At 44.8% G+C, this 19,860-nt stretch overlaps 1 protein-coding gene across 1 annotated transcript in view; it reads left to right on the top strand.

The window, feature by feature from the left end:
• LOC134624410 (protein NLRC3-like) overlaps positions 1-8,529 on the top strand; it is a 59,042-nt gene extending 50,513 nt beyond the window's left edge. Inside the window, 2 exon segments of the mRNA XM_063469396.1 lie at positions 71-1,862; positions 8,352-8,529. Coding sequence (XP_063325466.1) covers positions 71-1,862; positions 8,352-8,529 — 1,970 coding nt within the window.
• The last annotated feature ends 11,331 nt before the right edge of the window (positions 8,530-19,860 follow it).

The following is a 19,860-nucleotide window of genomic DNA, read 5'->3' as shown; positions in this document are numbered from 1 at the left end:
CTCATTTCTGAAAACTGGACTTCTTGTGTTGTTCAGACATTGAAGAGTTTTCTTTCTCTTTTTCTTTCAGCAGATGTTGGTCTGCAGGAGGTTTTAGATGAACATAAGATCAGTCTGAGGAGGAGATGTGAACGTGTGACTGAAGGAAGTGATGAAACAGGAAGTAGAACCCTCCTCAACAGGATCTACACTGAGCTCTACATCACAGAGGGACAGAGTGAAGAGGTTCATACCCAACATGAGGTGAGGCAGCTGGAGACAGCTTCCAAGATGGACGCCCTCCATGACACTCCAATTAGGTGCCAGGACATCTTTGAAGCCTTACCTGACCAACAGAGACCCATCAGAGTGGTTCTGACCAACGGCGTGGCTGGTGTTGGAAAAACCTTCTCAGTGCAGAAGTTCACTCTGGACTGGGCAGAGGGCTTGGAGAACCAACATGTCAGTGTGGTGGTTCTGCTTTCATTCAGGGAGCTGAACCTGATCAGAGATGAGCAGTACAGTCTTCTGGAGCTGCTCCATGTTTTCCATCCAACATTACAGAAGGTCACAGCAGAGAAGCTGGCTGTCTCTCAGCTTTTGTTCATCTTTGACGGCCTGGATGAAAGCAGACTTTCATTGGATTTCACCAACAGGAAGCTGCTGACTGATGTCACACAGAAGGCATCAGTCAGCCAGCTGCTCACAAACCTCATCCAGGGGGATCTGCTTCCCTCGGCTCTCGTCTGGATAACTTCCCGACCTGCAGCAGCCAATCAGATCCCTCCTACATGTGTCGACAGGCTAACAGAAGTACGAGGCTTCACTGACGCCCAGAAGGAGGAGTACTTCAGGAGGAGATTCAGTGATGAAGAGCTGTCCAGCAGAATCATCTCCCACATGAAGACATCCAGGAGCCTCCACATCATGTGTAGTATCCCAGTCTTCTGCTGGATCACTGCTACAGTTCTGGAGCACATGTTGACTACAGAGCAGAGAGGAGAGCTGCCCAAGACCCTGACTGACATGTACTCACACTTCCTGCTGGTTCAGACAAAGAGGAAGAAGAACAAGTACCATGAGGGACATGAGACGAGTTCACGGGAACTGACGGAGGCTGACAGGGAAGTTCTTCTGAAGCTGGGGAGGCTGGCGTTTGAACATCTGGAGAAAGGAAACATCATGTTCTACCAAGAAGACCTGGAGCAGTGTGGTCTAGATGTGACAGAGGCCTCGGTGTACTCAGGAGTTTGTACAGAGATCTTCAAAAGAGAGTGTGTGATCTTCCAGAAACCAGTTTACTGCTTTGTTCATCTGAGCATTCAGGAGTTTCTGGCTGCAGTCTACATGTTCCACTGTTTCACCAACAGGAAGACAGAGGTGCTGAAGAACTTCTTTGGGAAAAAATATAAAGAGTCATCGTTGGATGATTTTCTGAAGCAAGTCATGAGAAAATCCCTCCAAAGTAAAAATGGCCACCTGGACCTGTTTGTTCGCTTCCTTCATGGCCTCTGTCTGGAGTCCAACCAGAGACTCTTAGGAGGTCTGCTGGGTCAGACAGAGATCAGTCCAGGAACCATCCAGAGAGTCATCAACAACCTGAAGGAGATGAACAGTGATCAAATCTCTCCAGACAGAAGGATCAACATCTTCCACTGTCTGATGGAGATGAACGACCTCTCATTATTTCAGGAGATCCAAGAGTTCCTGAAGTCAGAGAACAGATCAGAGAAGAAACTCTCTGAGATCCACTGCTCAGCTCTGGCCTTCATGCTGCAGATGTCAGATGAGGTTCTGGATGAGTTGGATGTGCAGAAGTACAAAACTTCAGATCGGGGACGACAGAGACTGATTCCAGCTGTGAGGAACTGCAGAACGGCTCGGTGAGTCCAGATGATCATTAAGATCATTAATTAGTGTATTGTCTTGATCCCAATCATCCTTGTAAGTAAATCCCAAAATTGATTCTGTTCATCTGGATGTAGTGTTTTCAGTGGGGGAAACGTTTCGTCACTCATCCAAGTGACTTCTTCCGTCTCAGCTGACTGCAGGTTTCCCCAATCTTATAAACAGTACATTTGCATAATGACTGTGTGGCGGAGGTGTGGTCCCTGGTGTAGCTGCAGGGGAGGGGTGGAGCGGTGAGCTCAGGGGGCTGGACCGGGACAAGCTGTCATGGCCCATTGTTGTCATAAATAAAACGTGATTGTGAGCAAAAACGGTGTGTGTGTGTGTGTGTGTGTGTGTGTGTGTGTGTGTCGTCTACATCACAAGTGGTGCCGAAACCCAGTGTTGGATGTCTGACCCCCACGATGCGTCGCCCGCTCAGCCTTTGCAGTTGTTGGCACAGATGCTGGCGGGACCAGGCCGCGGCCCAGTGGGACCATCTGATGAAGCTCCAGGAACATTCGGACCACCAGACCAAGGTCCTGGAGCAACTGGTCGGGGCTGCTGCGTCGCCGAAGTCGCCTCTTCTGTCGGTGGCGATACACAGGATGTTGGAGGGTGACAACCCCAGGTCTTTTTGGAGGCGTGCCCAGCCCAGGCGTGCTGGTGGCCGCGAGCGGAGTGGGCCCCCGCGACTGATCCCACTGCTATCAGGGGAGGCTCAGACAGCGTCCCTGGGCCTGCTGCCTGCCTCGCGGAGCAGCTTCGACGACGTGTGCCGGGCCATGTTGGACCGGATGGGCCTCGCTCGGAAGACCATTGCCGGCAGTTTCGTGCCTTCAGGCTGACTGGGGAGGATCGGCCGGGAGAACGGACCCCGGCGTGGAGTCCTACTAACCCGTTTTCTTCCACTTTGCTTCCCCAGGGATCGGAGACATCTGGCGCTGCCCCTGAGCCACGGAGAGCAGCACAGATGCCGGGGCAGGTGTGCTGGAAGTGCGGGAAGCCGGGACACCTAAGCTGATGGAAGTGGGGCAGGTGTTCCGTGTCGCCGGCGCCCCAGCACCCTCCCCCGGTCCAGGAGGGACATACAGCATTCCAGTAAGGGGTCAATGGGGTGTACGCCAGTCTTTGGTGGACAGGGGCTGTACGCAGACCCTCGTGCACCAAAGCTTGGTTCGCCCCGGGGCATTGTTGGAGGCGGAGTGGGTGGAGGTGCGGTGTTCATGGTGATCTGCACAGGTATCCCATAGTGTCACTGTTGTTAAAATATAAGGGCAAAACGCATAGAGTTAAGGCTGCGGTTAGCCCACGCCTGTTGCATCCCTTTATCTTAGGCACGAATTGGCCGGGGTTTAATCAGCTGTTGGGACATTATGCGGGGATGCGATCACAACCAGTGGTAGCGTGTAGTGTCTGCGTGGCGGTCAGCACAGCGGTGACGCAGGGTCATCTGACGCTGACTCCGGGGGGGGGGGGGGGGCCTTAAAGGGAGGACCTGCCGTCTCTGGAAATTACCCCCATGGGGCCCCCACAGGACATTTCCCACTGGAACAGTCTCGTGACGACACCTTACGCTCAGCCTTCGACCAAGTGATTGAGATTGATGCTCACGTGGTGAGCCCTGAAGCCGCGAAGACCTACCTCGTCATTAAAAGATAGGTTATATCGAGTGAGTTGTGACACTCGCACACCCAGTTTTTGGGAAATACTTTTCCAGGCGGCTCATTATAACCAATGCCAACTTGTTAATGATAAATGGACTGGTTCTTATATAAGACTTTTCTACTCATCTGAGCACTCAAAGGACTTGTGCATTCACCCATTCACACCCATTCACACAAGCACATCTTTTTAAGTGCTTCATAGCTAACATTCATACTCTGATGGATGCATCGGAGAGCAATTTGGGGTTAGTATCTTGCCCAAGGATATTTGGCATGTAGACTAGGGGAAGCCAGGAATCGAACCACGAATCTTCTGATCAGTGGATGACCTGCTCTACCACCTGAACTACAACCACCCCATAATCAGCCAGCCAATCCAAAAGATCAGGCCGTTTCACCGGAGTGCATGCAGTTATCGCTTTGTACTAGTGCTGGTGGATTATGCAACGTGATTTCCAGAAGCAGTGCCACTGTGAACCATCTCTGCGACGAGCGTGGCGCAGGCCCTGTTTCAGGTCATCTCCCGAGTCGGTATCCCAAAAAAGCTACTGACTGACCAGGGCATGTCACTCATGTTGCGCAAACTGCGTGAACTGTATGACTAGTTGGGCATTAAATCTATTCGGACCAGCGTCTACCACCCTCAGACTGACAGGCTGGTGGAGCGACTGAAAAAGACTTTAAAGTCCATGATTCCTAAGTTCATTCAAGAGGATGAACGCAATTGGGATCGTTGGTTAGACCCTGTGTTATTTGCAGTGCAGGAGGTGCCCCAGGCCTCCACGGGATTTTCTCCCTTTGAACTGCTGTTCGGCAGGAAGCCGCGTGGGGTGCTCGAACTAATCAAAGGAAGCTGGGAGGATGGTCCGAGCCCCGCAAAAAACGAGATTCAGTATGGGAGAATCTGCTCCAGGCTCAGCAGCGTCAGCAACGTCAGCAGCGCCTGTATAACAGAGGGGCTAGACTCAGGCAATTTTTACCGGGAGACAGAGTGCTTGAATTACTCCCTTCTTCTAGCTCAAAATTACTCGCCAAATGGCAAGGTCCCTTTGTGGTCACACGGCGAGTGGGAGATGTTGACTATGAGGTCGCACGGTCGGACAGGGAAGGGGCCACGCAGATTTATCACTTCAACCTCCTGAAAGCATGGAGGGAGGCTGAGTCTGCTTCTCTGGTGAGCCTGGTTAAGGAGAGAGATGAGTTGGAGCCGGAGGTGCCAAATTCTATCGTTCCCGCTTCCCTCCATTGTGATGACCATCTCACACAGGCCCAGAGAGCGGACGTTGCTGCGTTGCAACACCGCTTTGCAGAAGTGTTCTCCCCCCTGCCTGGCTGAACGTCTCTCATTGAGCATCATTTTGAAACAGCCTGGCGTGACGGTGCGTTCGCGGCCCTACAGGCTGAACACAAAAGGCAAATCATTCAGAGGGACTTGGCTGAAATGCTGAAGATGGGAGTAATAGCCTGGTGTAGCCCCATCGTTCTCGTGGTGAAGAAGGATGGGTCTATACGGTTCTGTGTCGACTATCGCAAAGTGAATGGGGTGTCACAGGGTGCTTTTCCCATGCCCTGGATTGACGAGCTCCTGGACCACTTAGGCACGGCCTGTTTTTTCACGACACTGGATTTAACCAAGGGCTACTGGCAGATTCCCCTGTCTGCAGCGTCCAAGGAGAAAACAGCCTTCTCCACTCCGTACGGTTTGTACCAGTTCATCACGGTTCCATTAGGCTTGTTCGGGGCCCGGCCACCTTTCAGCGCCTCATGGACCGGGTGCTGCATCCACACGCTGCATATGCTGCCGCCTACTTGGATGACGTCATCATCTACAGTGACACCTGGGCGGAGTCCCTGAGGCAGGCGGGGCTCACGGCCAACCCGAAGAAATGTGCGGTTGGACAGAGGGAGGTTCTGTATTTGGGGTACCACTTGGGGGGCAGGTAGATGCGTCCACAGGTAGAGAAAACGGCGGCTCTAGCACCCTGCCCGCGCCCCAAGATGAAAAAGGAGGTGAGACGGTTCCTGGGGCTGGCGGGTTACTACCGCCGTTTTGGGCCAGGGTTTTCAGAGCTGACCAGCCCTTTGACTGATCTCACCCGCAAGGGTGCTCCGGATCTGGTCCAGTGGACGGGGCCGTGCCAGGCAGCGTTTGTGCAGGTGAAGAAAGCTCTCTGTGGAGAGCCGCTGCTCCACACTCCTGACTTTTCCCACCGTTTTGTTCAGCAGACTGATGTGTCACACAGAGGGCTGGGGGCCGTTTTGTCCCAAGAGGTACAGGGGGGTCAAGGTCAAGGTCAAATTTATTTATATAGCACATTTCAAACAGCCGATGCTGCACAAAGTGCTTACCAATATAAAAATGGCATTAAAAAACAACAATGTAATACAGTAATAACAATAAAAAACAATAATAGTACAATAAAAGAGTTAAAGCAGTAACTAAAAGGTCAACCGGCCCGTGCTCTACATTAGCCGGAAGCTGTCTGAGCGGGAGGGCCAGTACAGCACTGTGGAAAAGGAGTGCTTGGCTATCGGTGGGCGGTCGACTCCCTTCTCTATTACCTCCTGGGGCGCTCATTCACCCTCTGCTCGGACCATGCCCTGCTGCAGTGGCTCCACTGCATGAAGGATGCCAACGCCCGGGCTGGACCGGGATGTGCTATCACAGCGCATTGTTGTTATAAATAATACGTGATCGTGAGCAAAAACAGTGTGTGTGTGTGTTTTTGTGTGTGTGTCGCCTACATCGCAGACTGAAACTAGCACCACTGAAGGAACAATGGGCTGGGAGGTCAGTTCATTAATCGTAATTATGCAAAATATCATGCCCACTGATCAACAACCACTGACCAAATACCACTGATCAATGAGGTTGTTTGGTTTCCTTGATGTCTTTGGGGTGGACCAATTTTTGGAACAGCATGTTTTGGGGTTTGAAAGCCACAGAGACGCGGTGTTTAGAAAAAATGTGTCTCAACTGTCTCATATGGGATCACTACAGGTTTTCTCTTAGGCAGCGGTCTTCTTCTCTCCTGGATCGGCTGGAGCTTTCTTTAGGTGTCTTTCCAGCTATGACAAAAGTCCAGCTGGGATAACCACATTTACTCAGGGCCTTCTTGATATGATGTTCTTCTGCTTCCCTGCCACTGTGTCTGTGGGAATGGTGTTCGCTCTGTGTTGTAGCGTCCTGATGACACCCAGTTTGTGCTCCAGTGGATGATGAATACTGATCCATATGTGTAGGTTTACTGTACACGTCAGCTTTTAGATGTCCCCCACTACTGATGAAAATCTAACAGTCTAAGAAGGCTATCTGGCCACTTTTCATATCCTCCCTGGTGAATTTGATGCATCGGTCCACCAAGTTAATGTGATCTGTGAATTGTGGTACGTCCTGAGATTTGATTTTCACCCAGGTGTCATCCACATATCTGAACCAATGGCTTGGTGATGTTCCAGGGTAGGATAGCAAAGCCCTCTTTTCCACTTTTTCCATGTACAAATTGGCCACGATGGGTGAAACTGGGGAGCCCATGGCACACCCATGTTTCTGCCTGTAGAACTGACCCTTGTATGTGAAGTAGGTGGAATTAAGACACAGTTCCAAAAGCAAACACACTTGGTCGATGCTGAGAGTGGTCCTGTTGCTGAGGTTGGGGTCATCCTGTAATCTTTTACAAACCACCTTCAACGCTTCCGTGACTGGGATGCCGTCATGGTTTGTGGGCCTGTGTCTGAGGAGTCTGTGTGTGTGTGGGATGCTCTGGTGGCCACACGCCCGGGCTGGGCCATCACCGGCACACCTGCTTTCCATTAGGGCGATTACCTAAAGGACTATTTAAACCCGTGCTGACGGATGCTCCACGGCAGTCCGTTCATCACCTCTGGATGTGGTGTTGAGAGCTGCCTACCAGTGGGTTTAGGATCGAAGCCAGAAACTTGGAGATGTTATAGGTGACCGAGTTGATCATGCAGACAATCGGTCTTAAAGGTGCACGCTGTTTATGTATACTCGGTGTAGATTCCCCTGGGTAAAGTCTGTGGTATGAGGACTGGTCGATAGCCTTGTCTTCTTCTAACTTCTTCAGACAGTCACCCCCTTCCTGTAACCACTTCCTGGGTCTCGTTTCAAGGGCTTATAAGTATTATCATCACTGAGAAGTGACAGAATTTTCTCATGACATATACATATATATACATATATATATATGTGTGTGTGTGTGTGTGTGTGTGTGTGTGCCGGTTGGGAAGGGTCCTCATTTATAGCCGGCCTCTCCCAGCCCTCAACCAATGGTCAGCCTCCACCTGGAACATAGCAGCAATAACACAGGGCACAAACTATGCCACCCTCTGGTGTGGCAGACAAAAAACACAGTACAAAAATATCCATAACACTGAATTATAACACTTTGCAGTCTCCATCTTGCTCTTTCCTTTTTCTCCCTCTCTGTCTTTGTACTGTCACTCAAGTTCAATGGAAACAGTGTTATTTACAAACCAATCAAAGACAAACTGATCCATGTCAGTTTATAACAATATTCAAAGTGAATACAGGCTGCTGCTGGACACAGACAAGTAACATCATCTTGACTTGCTGTCACCTGGATCTGGAGTCATAAACACTGAAGCCCAGAACAGGAATACAAATCTTTTTCTGCCAACTAGTGATATACCAGCAGACTAATGGCTCAGAAAGCTAAAATGAGCCAGTCATTTCTTTGTTTAGTTCCCCTGAAATCAGATCTGATATCAGCAGCTCTGAGTTCATTCATTTTCTGCTTTAATGATAACACATTTTATATTTTTTTATAATCACAGACTGACTCTGTGTCGACTCTCAGAGTCTCACTGTGAAGTTGTGGCCTCAGCTCTGAAGTCCAACCCCTCCCATCTGACAGAACTGGACATGAGTTGGAACAAACTGCAGGATTCAGCAGTGAAGCTTCTGTGTGCTGGACTGGAGAGTCCAAACTGTCGACTGGAGACTCTGAGGTGAAGTCACTGACTGCAGCTTTTGTTGTTTTTCTGTATTTCAGGTCTTTGATTGATGTTTAAAACTTTCTATAGTTCCTAAATGTTCAGGATGTGTTTGAACACAAATGTGAAGAAGTTTGAGTGCTTTCAGAAATGTTGTCTTTCAAAACGACTGAACACCAGTTTTCCTTTTGGCTCCAAATACAAGTGACAGACTTGAGCAGGGTTCATTTAAAGGCTGACACAAGTGGAGTGATGACGGGGAGATGTTAGACAGGACAGTTTTTCAGCCTCCATAGGTTCATGTTGTGCTCCATCAGTCAGTGAAGATGAAGTCAGTACTGATGAGGCTGTAGAGTGTGTGAGGGATGTAGCAGATAAAAACAGGCTGCAGAGACTTTGAGCTTGTGTGGAAACAGAGAGAGAGAAAAGAAAGACACGAATGTCAAAGCTAATAAAGATGGAGTTAGGAGCTGTGATGATATTCATGGTATCAGAAGCTGATATGACTGTTACAGACACAACCCACACAGCTACTGTGGTGAGGTGTGTGTTAAAGCAGAGGAACACACAGAGAAGCCTAACACAGGACCAAACATGACAAAAAAGCAAGATTCAGGCTCTGTGAGAGGATTTCAAACAGAAGCTGGAGAAGAGTAAAAGTAAGTAAATAATTATTATTTATTATTAATTATTTATTTAGCACCATCAAGACAGGAAGCTATTACAGAGTATTTCACATGGGAATATAAAAGCATATAGAAAGCAAATAACTATAACAATATAAAGGAAGTTTAAAAGCGCACAGCAAAACAACATCTTACACACAGACAGTACCCAAATACCTCTCTAAACAGATGTGTTTTAAGCTGTTTTTTAAAAGAAGTCACAGGGTCAATGGTGCTTAGCAAGGGAGTTAAACTGTTCCACAGTATTGGAGCTAGGTATTGAAAAGCACAATCCCCCTTTGTTTTCAAACAGGTTCATGGAATATTTAGAAGAGCACTATTCTAAATATTCATGACGTGAAAGCGCGTATCGCTTTTACTCTCAACAAGCACCGAGTGCTGTAACGCAGGCAGTTCTTCTTTTACTCTTTTACTCTTATGCTGTTTTGTGGATCACAAGGTTTAAAACTACTTATAAACACACACACACAAAGTAACTCCACCAGAGTGCCTATTTCGGGTCACTTTTGCTGGTCCAAGCCCGGGTAAAGGAGCAGGGTTGGAATTGTGACATTAAAAAAACAATAATTGCTAAAATAAATTTAATTTGTAGTTCTAAATAAACTGCAAATGCATTTAGGACGTTTTTTACTCACTTTATGTCTCTTCCACGATGTTATTTCTCTCTCCAACAACATGGGTTACAATTATATTAGCATGAACAATTATGCAAATTAGGTGATGACATCATTTAGCGACTTTGTATTCTGTGCTGGAGGGAGAATTCACTGCCATACCCGTTATGTGCCTGTGAGTGTGAAGGAGGGAGAAAAAGGAGTTAAAACATACGAGTTGTCACCGAGCAGAAAAGGGAAATGGAAGCATGTAAATAATAATAAATAATAACCATTGCAGTCAAAAAGAGTGCCTGACGAGCCCAGTTGTAAGTAAGCTATTAAGACTCGACTGTACGCTGTGTTCGTGTTTTCCTCCAAAACAATAAGTTCCGTTGGAGCAGCCTTTCAACTCTTCTCTCTGTCTCTCGCTAGCAAAGTGACCCAGACAACAAAGTAAAGCTAGTTTTCAGCTACGAAGCTGATACGGAACCCGACGTAGTAGCCAGAGGTACCTTTACTACAGTTTGGAGCCGCGGACATGTTTTATATATGCTGGGAATAGTTTTCCATATGAGATCGCTGCAAAAAGTGCAGCCTTACCTAATGTCCACCTACTGTTACTCATTTTATATTAAGATTTAAAAATCTAGTTGGTATTGGCATGGTGAGTAACCTTCAGTAATAGTAATAAATCACATTGATGTAGTTATAAAACGCTTGATAATATATTAAGTAATCCAAATTATTCAGAAGTTGTTACTCTCATTGAGTAACGTAACGGAATACTTTACAAAATACATTAAAAAGTAATGTTCCTTGATCTCTGGATTTGATCTTCAATGTGGATTGGACTCACTGGATTATGAGTTGTTTTACTTGTTTGCCATTTGCTTTTTCCTTCTCTGTTGTTCTTAATAAGTGCTGGCTGTATATGCTGTTCAGTGTTGGGGAGTAACGGAATAAATGTACCACCATTATGTATTCAAAATACAAAATATGAGTAACTGTATTCCGTTACAGTTACCGTTTGAAAAGGTGGTATTTAGAGTTACTTTGTTGAAATAAAGTGATTAAACAGTGTTATTTTCCTGTTTCATCTTGTCGCGGGTCAGGACTGTTTGGGTTTTGTTTGACAGCTATGTTCTGTTGTTCCAGGCGGTAGCATTATGGTTGCCATGGTTACAGGGTGACAAACGCTCTCTCTACAGCTGTGTGTTTCCTGGGTGAGAGAGTGCCTTTTTGTAGTTGTTGTTGTGCTAAGCTAATAGGCAGAATGCTAAAGGCATATCCCTAAAGAATGTAGCCTCATGGGCAGTGTAGTTGTTTGGCACAGACAAGGTGCCCATGGCAGTACCTGCTGCGTGTTGAGAGTAAGAGCGATATGTGCTTTCATGTCAAAAAGTCATCATAAATAAGGGTAAAGACGATGATTTTAATGAAATGACACGCGTGGGAGAAAGAGCTGACTCTGTACGCAGACAGCACCACAATCTCAATCTCCAAACATCAGAATACAGTTTTTATACATCAGGGTTTAACGCCCCCTCATTGCGTCAGTACATCAGCTTCAAAACCACAAATGTTCTATTTGACAACTTGAGACACCATCAAAATACACTGGCCTCCATCCTCTCCCCGGTGGTTTCCCGTAAGCCAGCTCAGCTCTCACATCCTGCATCTTCTTCTTCATCAGGAAATATGCTCAACTTTGACCTACCACCTAACAGTGTGTGTGTGTATGTGTGTGTATGTCTGTCTGTGCGTACACAGAGTGTGCATTTGTGATCTCTGCACTTCAATTGATCTCAGGCCATCCGGTGTTGTGATCTATGTGAAATGTATAGAAATATAAAATGTAAAAATGTATTCTTCAACCTAATACCACTACTTAAAACTTAATCAAAGCTTCATCAGAGATATAAATGCATAATAAAACAGCCTGCTCAAAACACCTTACAATCTGACTCTGCTTTTGGTTTCACCTTTGCAAAGCGTGGCGTTTCCTGTCTCCCTTTTGCACAGAATATATTTCCTGTCCCTGGAGTCTACACAGAAACGTCTAAGATTATAGGAAACATTGAAAAGCATTTAAAATTATAGATTCAACTCAACAGTTTAACGTGGTTCTTACTGGACCTGTAATAAAGACTAATATGATACCTATATATTTGAACATCTGAATGCAATATCAATATTAATTATTAATGCAATAGTAATATGGACAATAGCAGTAAAATTATTTCTCTAACCCTACATGAGTTAAAAGAATGTGACAATTATTAGATTCGTTAGATAGGTGTGTATTATCCTGTACCATCGATCTGCTGTGAATGTGTTACACTGTTTCTTGACATTTCATACTGCTGAATCATGAAGAGAATATTGTGTGCAGAGAGTCAGGGCCTTTCTGTTCTGACAGCAGAGGAGACAGACCACATTCTACAGGAGTTTTACCCCCACCACCTTGTTGGAAGCAGATAAACAGGGAGCCGAGGTCATAACTTAGGCGCCTTGTGAGAGAAAGAATGTGAATGTTTAGGCTTTTATGACTAGGTGGGGGCCACTAGAGACTATAAGAGTTTGAACAATGCTCCATCATTTCGAGATCGATGCTGTCTGCGTACAGTATCCATCTCCCGCACGTGTGCATTAAAATCTTCGTTTGACCTTATCTCGTTGTACCAAGAGTGTTATCTTGAGTTGTCTCCTGCACCCCAATATTTTGAACCATAACATCAGCCTGTGACCTAGTCAAGTCTGGGCCTCTCATAAAACAATCTAATAAGCAGATACGTATTAAAAAATATCTCTCTATTTCTAAACACTGCCCTCGCCCCTCCCTGATGGATATTTATTCCTCCTGCTGCATCAGCAGAGCAGCAAACATTATCAAGGACAGCTCCCACTCTGGTTTCAACATCTTCAGCCTGCGTCCCTCAGGGAAGCACTACAGGTGCATCAGCACAAAAACCCACACACTCAAAAACAGTTTCTTCCCCAAAGCCATAACCACCCTGAACTCACACATGCACCGATAACACAGTATGGACCACCACTGTGCAATACCAATTTTATGTGCAATAACCCAACTGTATATACACAACACTATTTATTACATATTACTTTAAAGAAAACGGCTTGTATATTTCAATTCAATTCAATTCAATTTTATTTATATAGCGCCAAATCACAACAAAAGTCGCCTCAAGGCGCTTTATATTGTACAGTAGATAGCACAATAATAAATACAGAGAAAACCCCAACAATCATATCATATGACCCCCTATGAGCAAGCACTTTGGCGACAGTGGGAAGGAAAAACTCCCTTTTAACAGGAAGAAACCTCCGGCAGAACCAGGCTCAGGGAGGGGCGGCCATCTGCTGCAACTGGTTGGGGTGAAGAAGGAAAACAGGATAAAGACATGCTGTGGAAGAGAGACAGAGGTTAATAACAGATATGATTCGATGCAGAGAGGTCTATTAACACATAGTGAGTGGCTGGAAAGGAAAAACTCAATGCATCATGGGAATCCCCGGCAGCCTACGTCTATTGCAGCATAACTAAGGGAGGATTCAGGGTCACCTGGTCCAGCCCTAACTATATGCTTTAGCAAAAAGGAAAGTTTTAAGCCTAATCTTGAAAGTAGAGATAGTGTCTGTCTCCCGAATCCAAACTGGAAGCTGGTTCCACAGAAGAGGGGCCTGAAAACTGAAGGCTCTCCCTCCCATTCTACTTTTAAATACTCTAGTGACAGCAAGTAGGCCTGCAGTGCAAGAGCGAAGTGCTCTAATAGGGTGATATGGCACTACAAGGTCATTAAGATAAGATGGGGCCTGATTATTTAAGACCTTGTATGTGAGGAGCAGGATTTTGAATTCAATTCTGGATTTAACAGGAAGCCAATGAAGGGAAGCCAAAACAGGAGAAATGTGTTCTCTCTTCCTAGTCCCTGTCAGTACTCTTGCTGCAGCATTTTGGATTAGCTGAAGACTTTTCAGGGAGTTTTTAGGACTTCCTGATAATAATGAATTACAGTAGTCCAGCCTGGAAGTAATGAAGGCATGAACTAGTTTTTCAGCATCACTCTGAGACAGGATATTTCTGATTTTAGAGATGTTGCGCAAATGGAAGAAAGCAGTCTTACATATTTGTTTAATATGTGCGTTGAAGGACATGTCCTGGTCAAAAATGACTCCAAGGTTCCTCACAGCATTACTGGAGGCCAAGGTAATGCCATCCAGAGTAAGAATCTGGTTAGATACCATATTTCTAAGATTTTCAGGGCCGAGTACAATAACCTCAGTTTGATCTGAATTAAGAAGCAGAAAGTTAGTGGCCATCCAGGTCTTTATGTCTTTAAGACATTCCTGCAGTTTAACTAATTGGTGTGTGTTACCTGGCTTCATGGATAGATGGAGCTGCGTGTCATCTGCATAGCAGTGAAAATTTATGCTATGTCTTCTAATGATGCTGCCTAAGGGAAGCATGTATAATGTAAATAGAGTTGGTCCTAGCACTGAACCCTGTGGAACACCATAATTGACCTTAGTGGGTGAAGAGGACTCTCCATTTACATGTACAAATTGGAGTCTATTAGATAGATATGATACAAACCACTGCAGTGCAGTTCCTGTAATACCTACAGCATGTTCTAATCGCTCTAATAGGATATTATGGTCAACAGTATCGAACGCTGCACTAAGGTCTAGCAGGACAAGCACAGAGATGAGTCCACTGTCAGAGGCCATAAGAAGATCATTTGTAACCTTCACTAAAGCTGTTTCTGTGCTGTGATGAGCTCTGAAATCTGACTGAAACTCTTCAAATAAGCCATTCCTCTGCAGATGATCTGTTAGCTGTTTGACAACTACTCTTTCAAGGATTTTTGATATGAAAGGAAGGTTGGAGATTGGCCTATAATTAGCTAAGACAGCTGGGTCTAGAGATGGCTTTTTAAGTAAAGGTTTAACTACAGCCAGCTTGAAGGCCTGTGGTACATAGCCGATTATTAGAGATAGGTTGATCATATTTAAGATTGAAGAATTAATTAATGGCAGGACTTCTTTGAGCAGTTTTGTAGGAATGGGGTCTAGAAGACACGTTGATGGTTTGGAGGAATTAATTATTGAAGTTAACTCAGAAAGATCAATTGGAGAAAAAGAGTCTAACTTAACATCGATGGTACTAAAAGTAGCTGTAGATAATATTACATCTGTGGGATGATTATTGGTAATTTTTTCTCTAATGATAAAAATTTTATTTGTGAAGAAGTTCATGAAGTCATTACTAGTTAACGTTAAAGGGATTGTTGGCTCAACAGTGCTCTGACTTTTTGTCAGCCTGGCTACAGTGCTGAAGAGAAACCTGGGGTTGTTCTTATTTTCTTCAATCAGTGACGAGTAGTAAGATGTTCTGGCTTTGCGGAGGGCTTTCTTATAAAGCAGCAAACTATTTCTCCAGGCTAAATGATGATCCTCTAAATTTGTGACGCGCCATTTCCTCTCCAGCTTACGGGTTATCTGCTTTAGGCTACGTGTTTGAGAATTATACCACGGAGTCAGGGACTTCAGATTTGAGGCCTTAGTTTTCACAGGAGCTACAGTATCCAGAGTCGTACGTAGTGAGGAGGTAAAATTATTAACAAGATAATCAACCTCTGTTGGAGTAGCATTCAGATAGCTGCTCTGCTCTATGTTGGTACAGGGCATTGAAGATGATAACAGTGGGTGGATTATATTCTTAAACTTAGTTACAGCGCTTTCAGAAAGACATCTACTTTGATAAAGTCTACTCTCCACTGCTGTGTAATCAATTATTGTAAATGAAAATGTTATCTGGAAATGATCAGACAGCAGAGGGTTTTCAGGAAACACTGTTAAATGTTCAGTTTCTATACCATATGTTAAAACAAGATCTAGAGTGTGATTAAAGTGGTGGGTGGGTTCTTTTACATTTTGAGAGAAGCCAATTGAGTCTAAAATATTTGTACATTTTATATATATATATATACATCTTTTCCCCTCTGTTAATACTTTCCATATGTATATAGCTCTGCAGAACTGTCAGCTGATTCATGAAAACTCATCATTACCCAGGGTACCTACCCACACTGGATTAATGCGTTGCTGGTCCATGTGCGGCTGTGAGACGAGCACTCAGGGGCCGTCTCCAAAGTGTAACTCTGAGAGAGACCAGTGTTGTTAGTCCAGGTCAGAAGATGACTTGTTGGAATGAAAATGAGCTTGTAGTTTGTCTGCTTTAATAATGTGACTGGAAAAAGGTGTTGGACTTCAAATATGTCAATTTCTTTCCAACTTCACCTTTAAAAGTGAAGCCATGTGGTTCGTTGAATGACAAACAGGACTTTTTAAAGTCTTTTTCATGATTTTTCATGTTTTTATGCTAAATGTGCAACTTTAATTTGGAAAATTCAGTTTTTTCTCATGTTGTGTTTCTTTGAAGCTGCTTCCTTTTGGCTTCCTTTTTTTAAAAAATTCTACATTCTGAACCTTCTTCAGCTCTGAACAGATGATGAAACACTGATTGATTTCAAGCACACACTTTGTCTAATAAACATACATCTTTCACTCTTTTTACAGATTGAGGCGCTGTGGTTTGTCAGAGATGAGCTGTGATTATCTGGCAGCAGCGCTGAAGTCCAACCCCTCCCATCTGAGAGAGCTGGACCTGAGTGACAACAACAAGTTGCGGGAACCAGGAGTGAAGCAGCTGTGTGGTTTTCTGGAGGGTCCAGGATGTGGACTTGAAACTCTGAGGTCAGTCAGCATGTTTTAGTTGTGCTGAGATGAATATGATGTGAAAGTTATGCTGACACTAAACTGCAGACATAAGGCTAATATTATACTGAACCACACTGACGATCTTCATGGTAAAGTCTGTTTTCTTCTTCTCTGGTTTAGTCCATTGACTGCAGCAGAACAATTTTTACATATCAAACAGTGATACTCAACGTATGGCCCATGGCCCACATGTGGCCTGCCGACCTTTCCTAATTCAGAGAGAGGGGACCCTGATTAACTGTGTACCGTTCTTCCTCACAGTTTTAAGTATCAGATGCAACAATGAATAATCCACAGCTGACTGTCTTTAGCAGGTCAAAGGTCACGGCACACAGTAGTCTATGAAACAGAACCAGTTTGGACCAGGAATTATTGCATATTTACAAATTTACAATGTTGCACGACATGCTGGGTAATGCTAGCTGGTCAGGAATGGGTGTGTTAACGGCTGTGAGAGGCTGTGTATTTAAGTCCTTATTCTTCTTGTGTTCAGTGTCGTGTCCTCCCCCATAGCTGTGTGTGATTCTCCCTGTGTCTCCTCGTGCATAAATTTTTCCCAGTTTAGTTTTGTATTGTTATTTGTATCACCTCCTTGCCAGCAATAAAGTTGTGTGTCGGTGTGGCTCAGGCAGCTCTGCCCACACAGTGACAGTGAAACACATGAAGAGTAATAAATAAAGACTTTAACAGCAGACAGGATTTTATAAGCTGATGTACAAACATGTAGAACGATGGTGGCAGCTACCGAAACAGGTCCATAATGACTGAAGCATGTATAGCCATTAGACCAGTTTTCCTGTGTGTCACTTGTGTACGTTCATTTGAAGAGGGAAAAAACTTCCTAGGGACTCCGATGTAAAAAGATACAAGGAAAATTTAATTCCAGAGCTTGAAAATCTTCTTACAGGAGTAATCAGGTTTTACTTATCCTCAACAAACTTATTACGATAGGAAAACTGTGTGACTTCTCTCTCTCTCCCCCCTCCCACAGTGCATTAACTCACCAACATCACCGCAGCTGACCAATCAGCTTCTGTCACATCATGTGATCTTCTGTTGGTGACCCTCACATCCTGGGTCTTTTGAACTCAGGATGATAGGCTTGGGCTAGGTTTCACAATGAGTTAACCTGAAACCTTGGCTGATTGTGACCCACACTCACATTCGCACCTTGGCTCATATGATTTGGTTGAGCATCAATAGAGCATCAGTTGTGTGCATCGTCCACACTGAGCCTTGTTGTGAGTGCGTGGATGCAGAACATTGCTAGTACAATAACCAGCTGTGCATGTGCCCCAAGCAGCAGCTTCAAGCTCACCTCAAAGAAGTCTAACAGGAAGGACGACTCGTCCATCACGCGTCCAGCTGTCCGTGACCGTGTCCACAGCATAGTGTTACCCGAGGCTTAATGCTAACATGCACACATGAAACTAATACCACCATGAGCAGCTGCTCAGTGGATTTGGAGGATAAATGTCTCCAGCTTCTCACAGGGAGTATGCAGAATGTGGATCTCCACAAAGACTGTGGAGAGCTTGTCCCAGACTCTAAAATCCACACTTGTCTGCACAAATCTTCTCACACGTTCCCGTCACAAGTGTCTTCTAAGTGAAGCTACCAGGTTCAGGTCCAGCTTGTTTATCTGGAGCTGCAGTAGTTGAGTGATCCATCCTCCCATGCACATTTTCCAAAACAACATAGACTTCAGATATGCAAACACAGCATCATAAGACACAACCAAGAGATCCAAAGAATTCCCACTGCATTTCTGTGGCTGATGCTGTTTGAAACCTTGTTGTTCTGCACTTTAGGACCAGAAGAGGAAACTGAAACTCTGTGCAGAGGGTTCAGTGGAAGCAGCCAAATGCTGTAATTGTTCAGCTGTGCTGAGCCACAGCTGAACCAGCATCCCTGTACGGCAGCATTGTGTAGCTTTACTGTATAGCCTTCTCCACAGTCCAAATCTTGGTCTCCAAAAATGGCAGTTTTTGTTGTTTGTTTCTGTTTGTTTGTTTGTTTTAAACTCTGATGTGTCTTGTTTAGTTTTGATTTTACTCAGCGAAGCTAACAATTTTGTCATGTTTTTTTTTATGATAAATGTGCAACCTTCCTGTTTGCTTCAGCTGCTTGGAATTTCCATTTTCTAAACTTCTACATTCTGAAAGATGATGAAACACTGAATTATTTCAAGCACACACTTATTCTAATAAACTTATATTTTTCATTCTTTATACAGATTGAAGGAATGTGATTTGTCAAAGTTCAGCTGTGATTTTCTGGCAGCAGCACTAAAATCTAACCCCTCTCATCTGAGAGAGCTGGACCTGAGTCTGAACAACCTGGAGTATCCAGATGTGAAGCAGCTGTTTGCTCTTAAGGAAAGTCCAGATTGCACACTGGAGACTCTGAGGTCAGTGGAGTGTTGGAGTTAGTGGGTGGTGCTGTCAGCAGTAGTGTACAAAACATAGAAAGTATGAAACAAAGATCCAGTGTTTCCTGTAAAGCTGCAACTTCTCAGTGAGCTGTGAGAGGAGAATGGTGACAGGCTTCAGGATTGGACACTAACACTTCCTGTTTTTCAGCTTTATGGTTACCATAGTAATGGCTGACACAATCTGATCAAACACTGTCAACAGCCAATCAGCTCTCTGAACAAAGCAGCACTCAAACCAATGACCACATTTATTGTTTAAATCAGTAAAGAATACATTCTGTATGTGAGGAAGAATTTAGTGAGACCAGATGTTTGGATGGAATTCTTCCAGTTTACAGCTGAAACCATTACATCTGGATTTTTAGGGTTGTTGGTGGGGTTCCTGAAGAGCTCAGAGTGGACAGACGAAGGTTATTCTAATAATAATAATTCTAATGAATGAAAGTCCAAAGTAAAACTAGGAGTGAAAAACATTTTCATGAACTTCAATAAAAATCCAAAATAAAGATTGGAAAAAGTGAAACAACAATGAGTACTAGTGCAGTCCCAGCATCGAAGTCCCTGCTGCTCTTTATACTGGATGTGCTGCATCACTGACTCACAGCTGATGAAGAGTCTCTGGAATTACTCATTTAGGAGACTTCCAGCTCGGCAAGGTACAAGATGGCAGTATAAGAGAATGTGCTCCTTACGCTTTACCTAAAAACAGCCCACAGTGACCTGATTTTATAAGGATACTTATTCAAGATGCCAAGATGCAGAAATAGATAGAAATCTATGCGGTACGAGCTGCACAAGGGAGACGGAAACTAAAAGACCTCACCTGATGGCAG

Source organism: Pelmatolapia mariae, linkage group LG3_W (assembly GCF_036321145.2).
Source record: "Pelmatolapia mariae isolate MD_Pm_ZW linkage group LG3_W, Pm_UMD_F_2, whole genome shotgun sequence".
Taxonomy (NCBI): Eukaryota; Metazoa; Chordata; class Actinopteri; order Cichliformes; family Cichlidae; genus Pelmatolapia; species Pelmatolapia mariae.
Note: the sequence above shows the minus strand (reverse complement) of the source record. Positions and strands in the feature narration are given on the sequence as shown.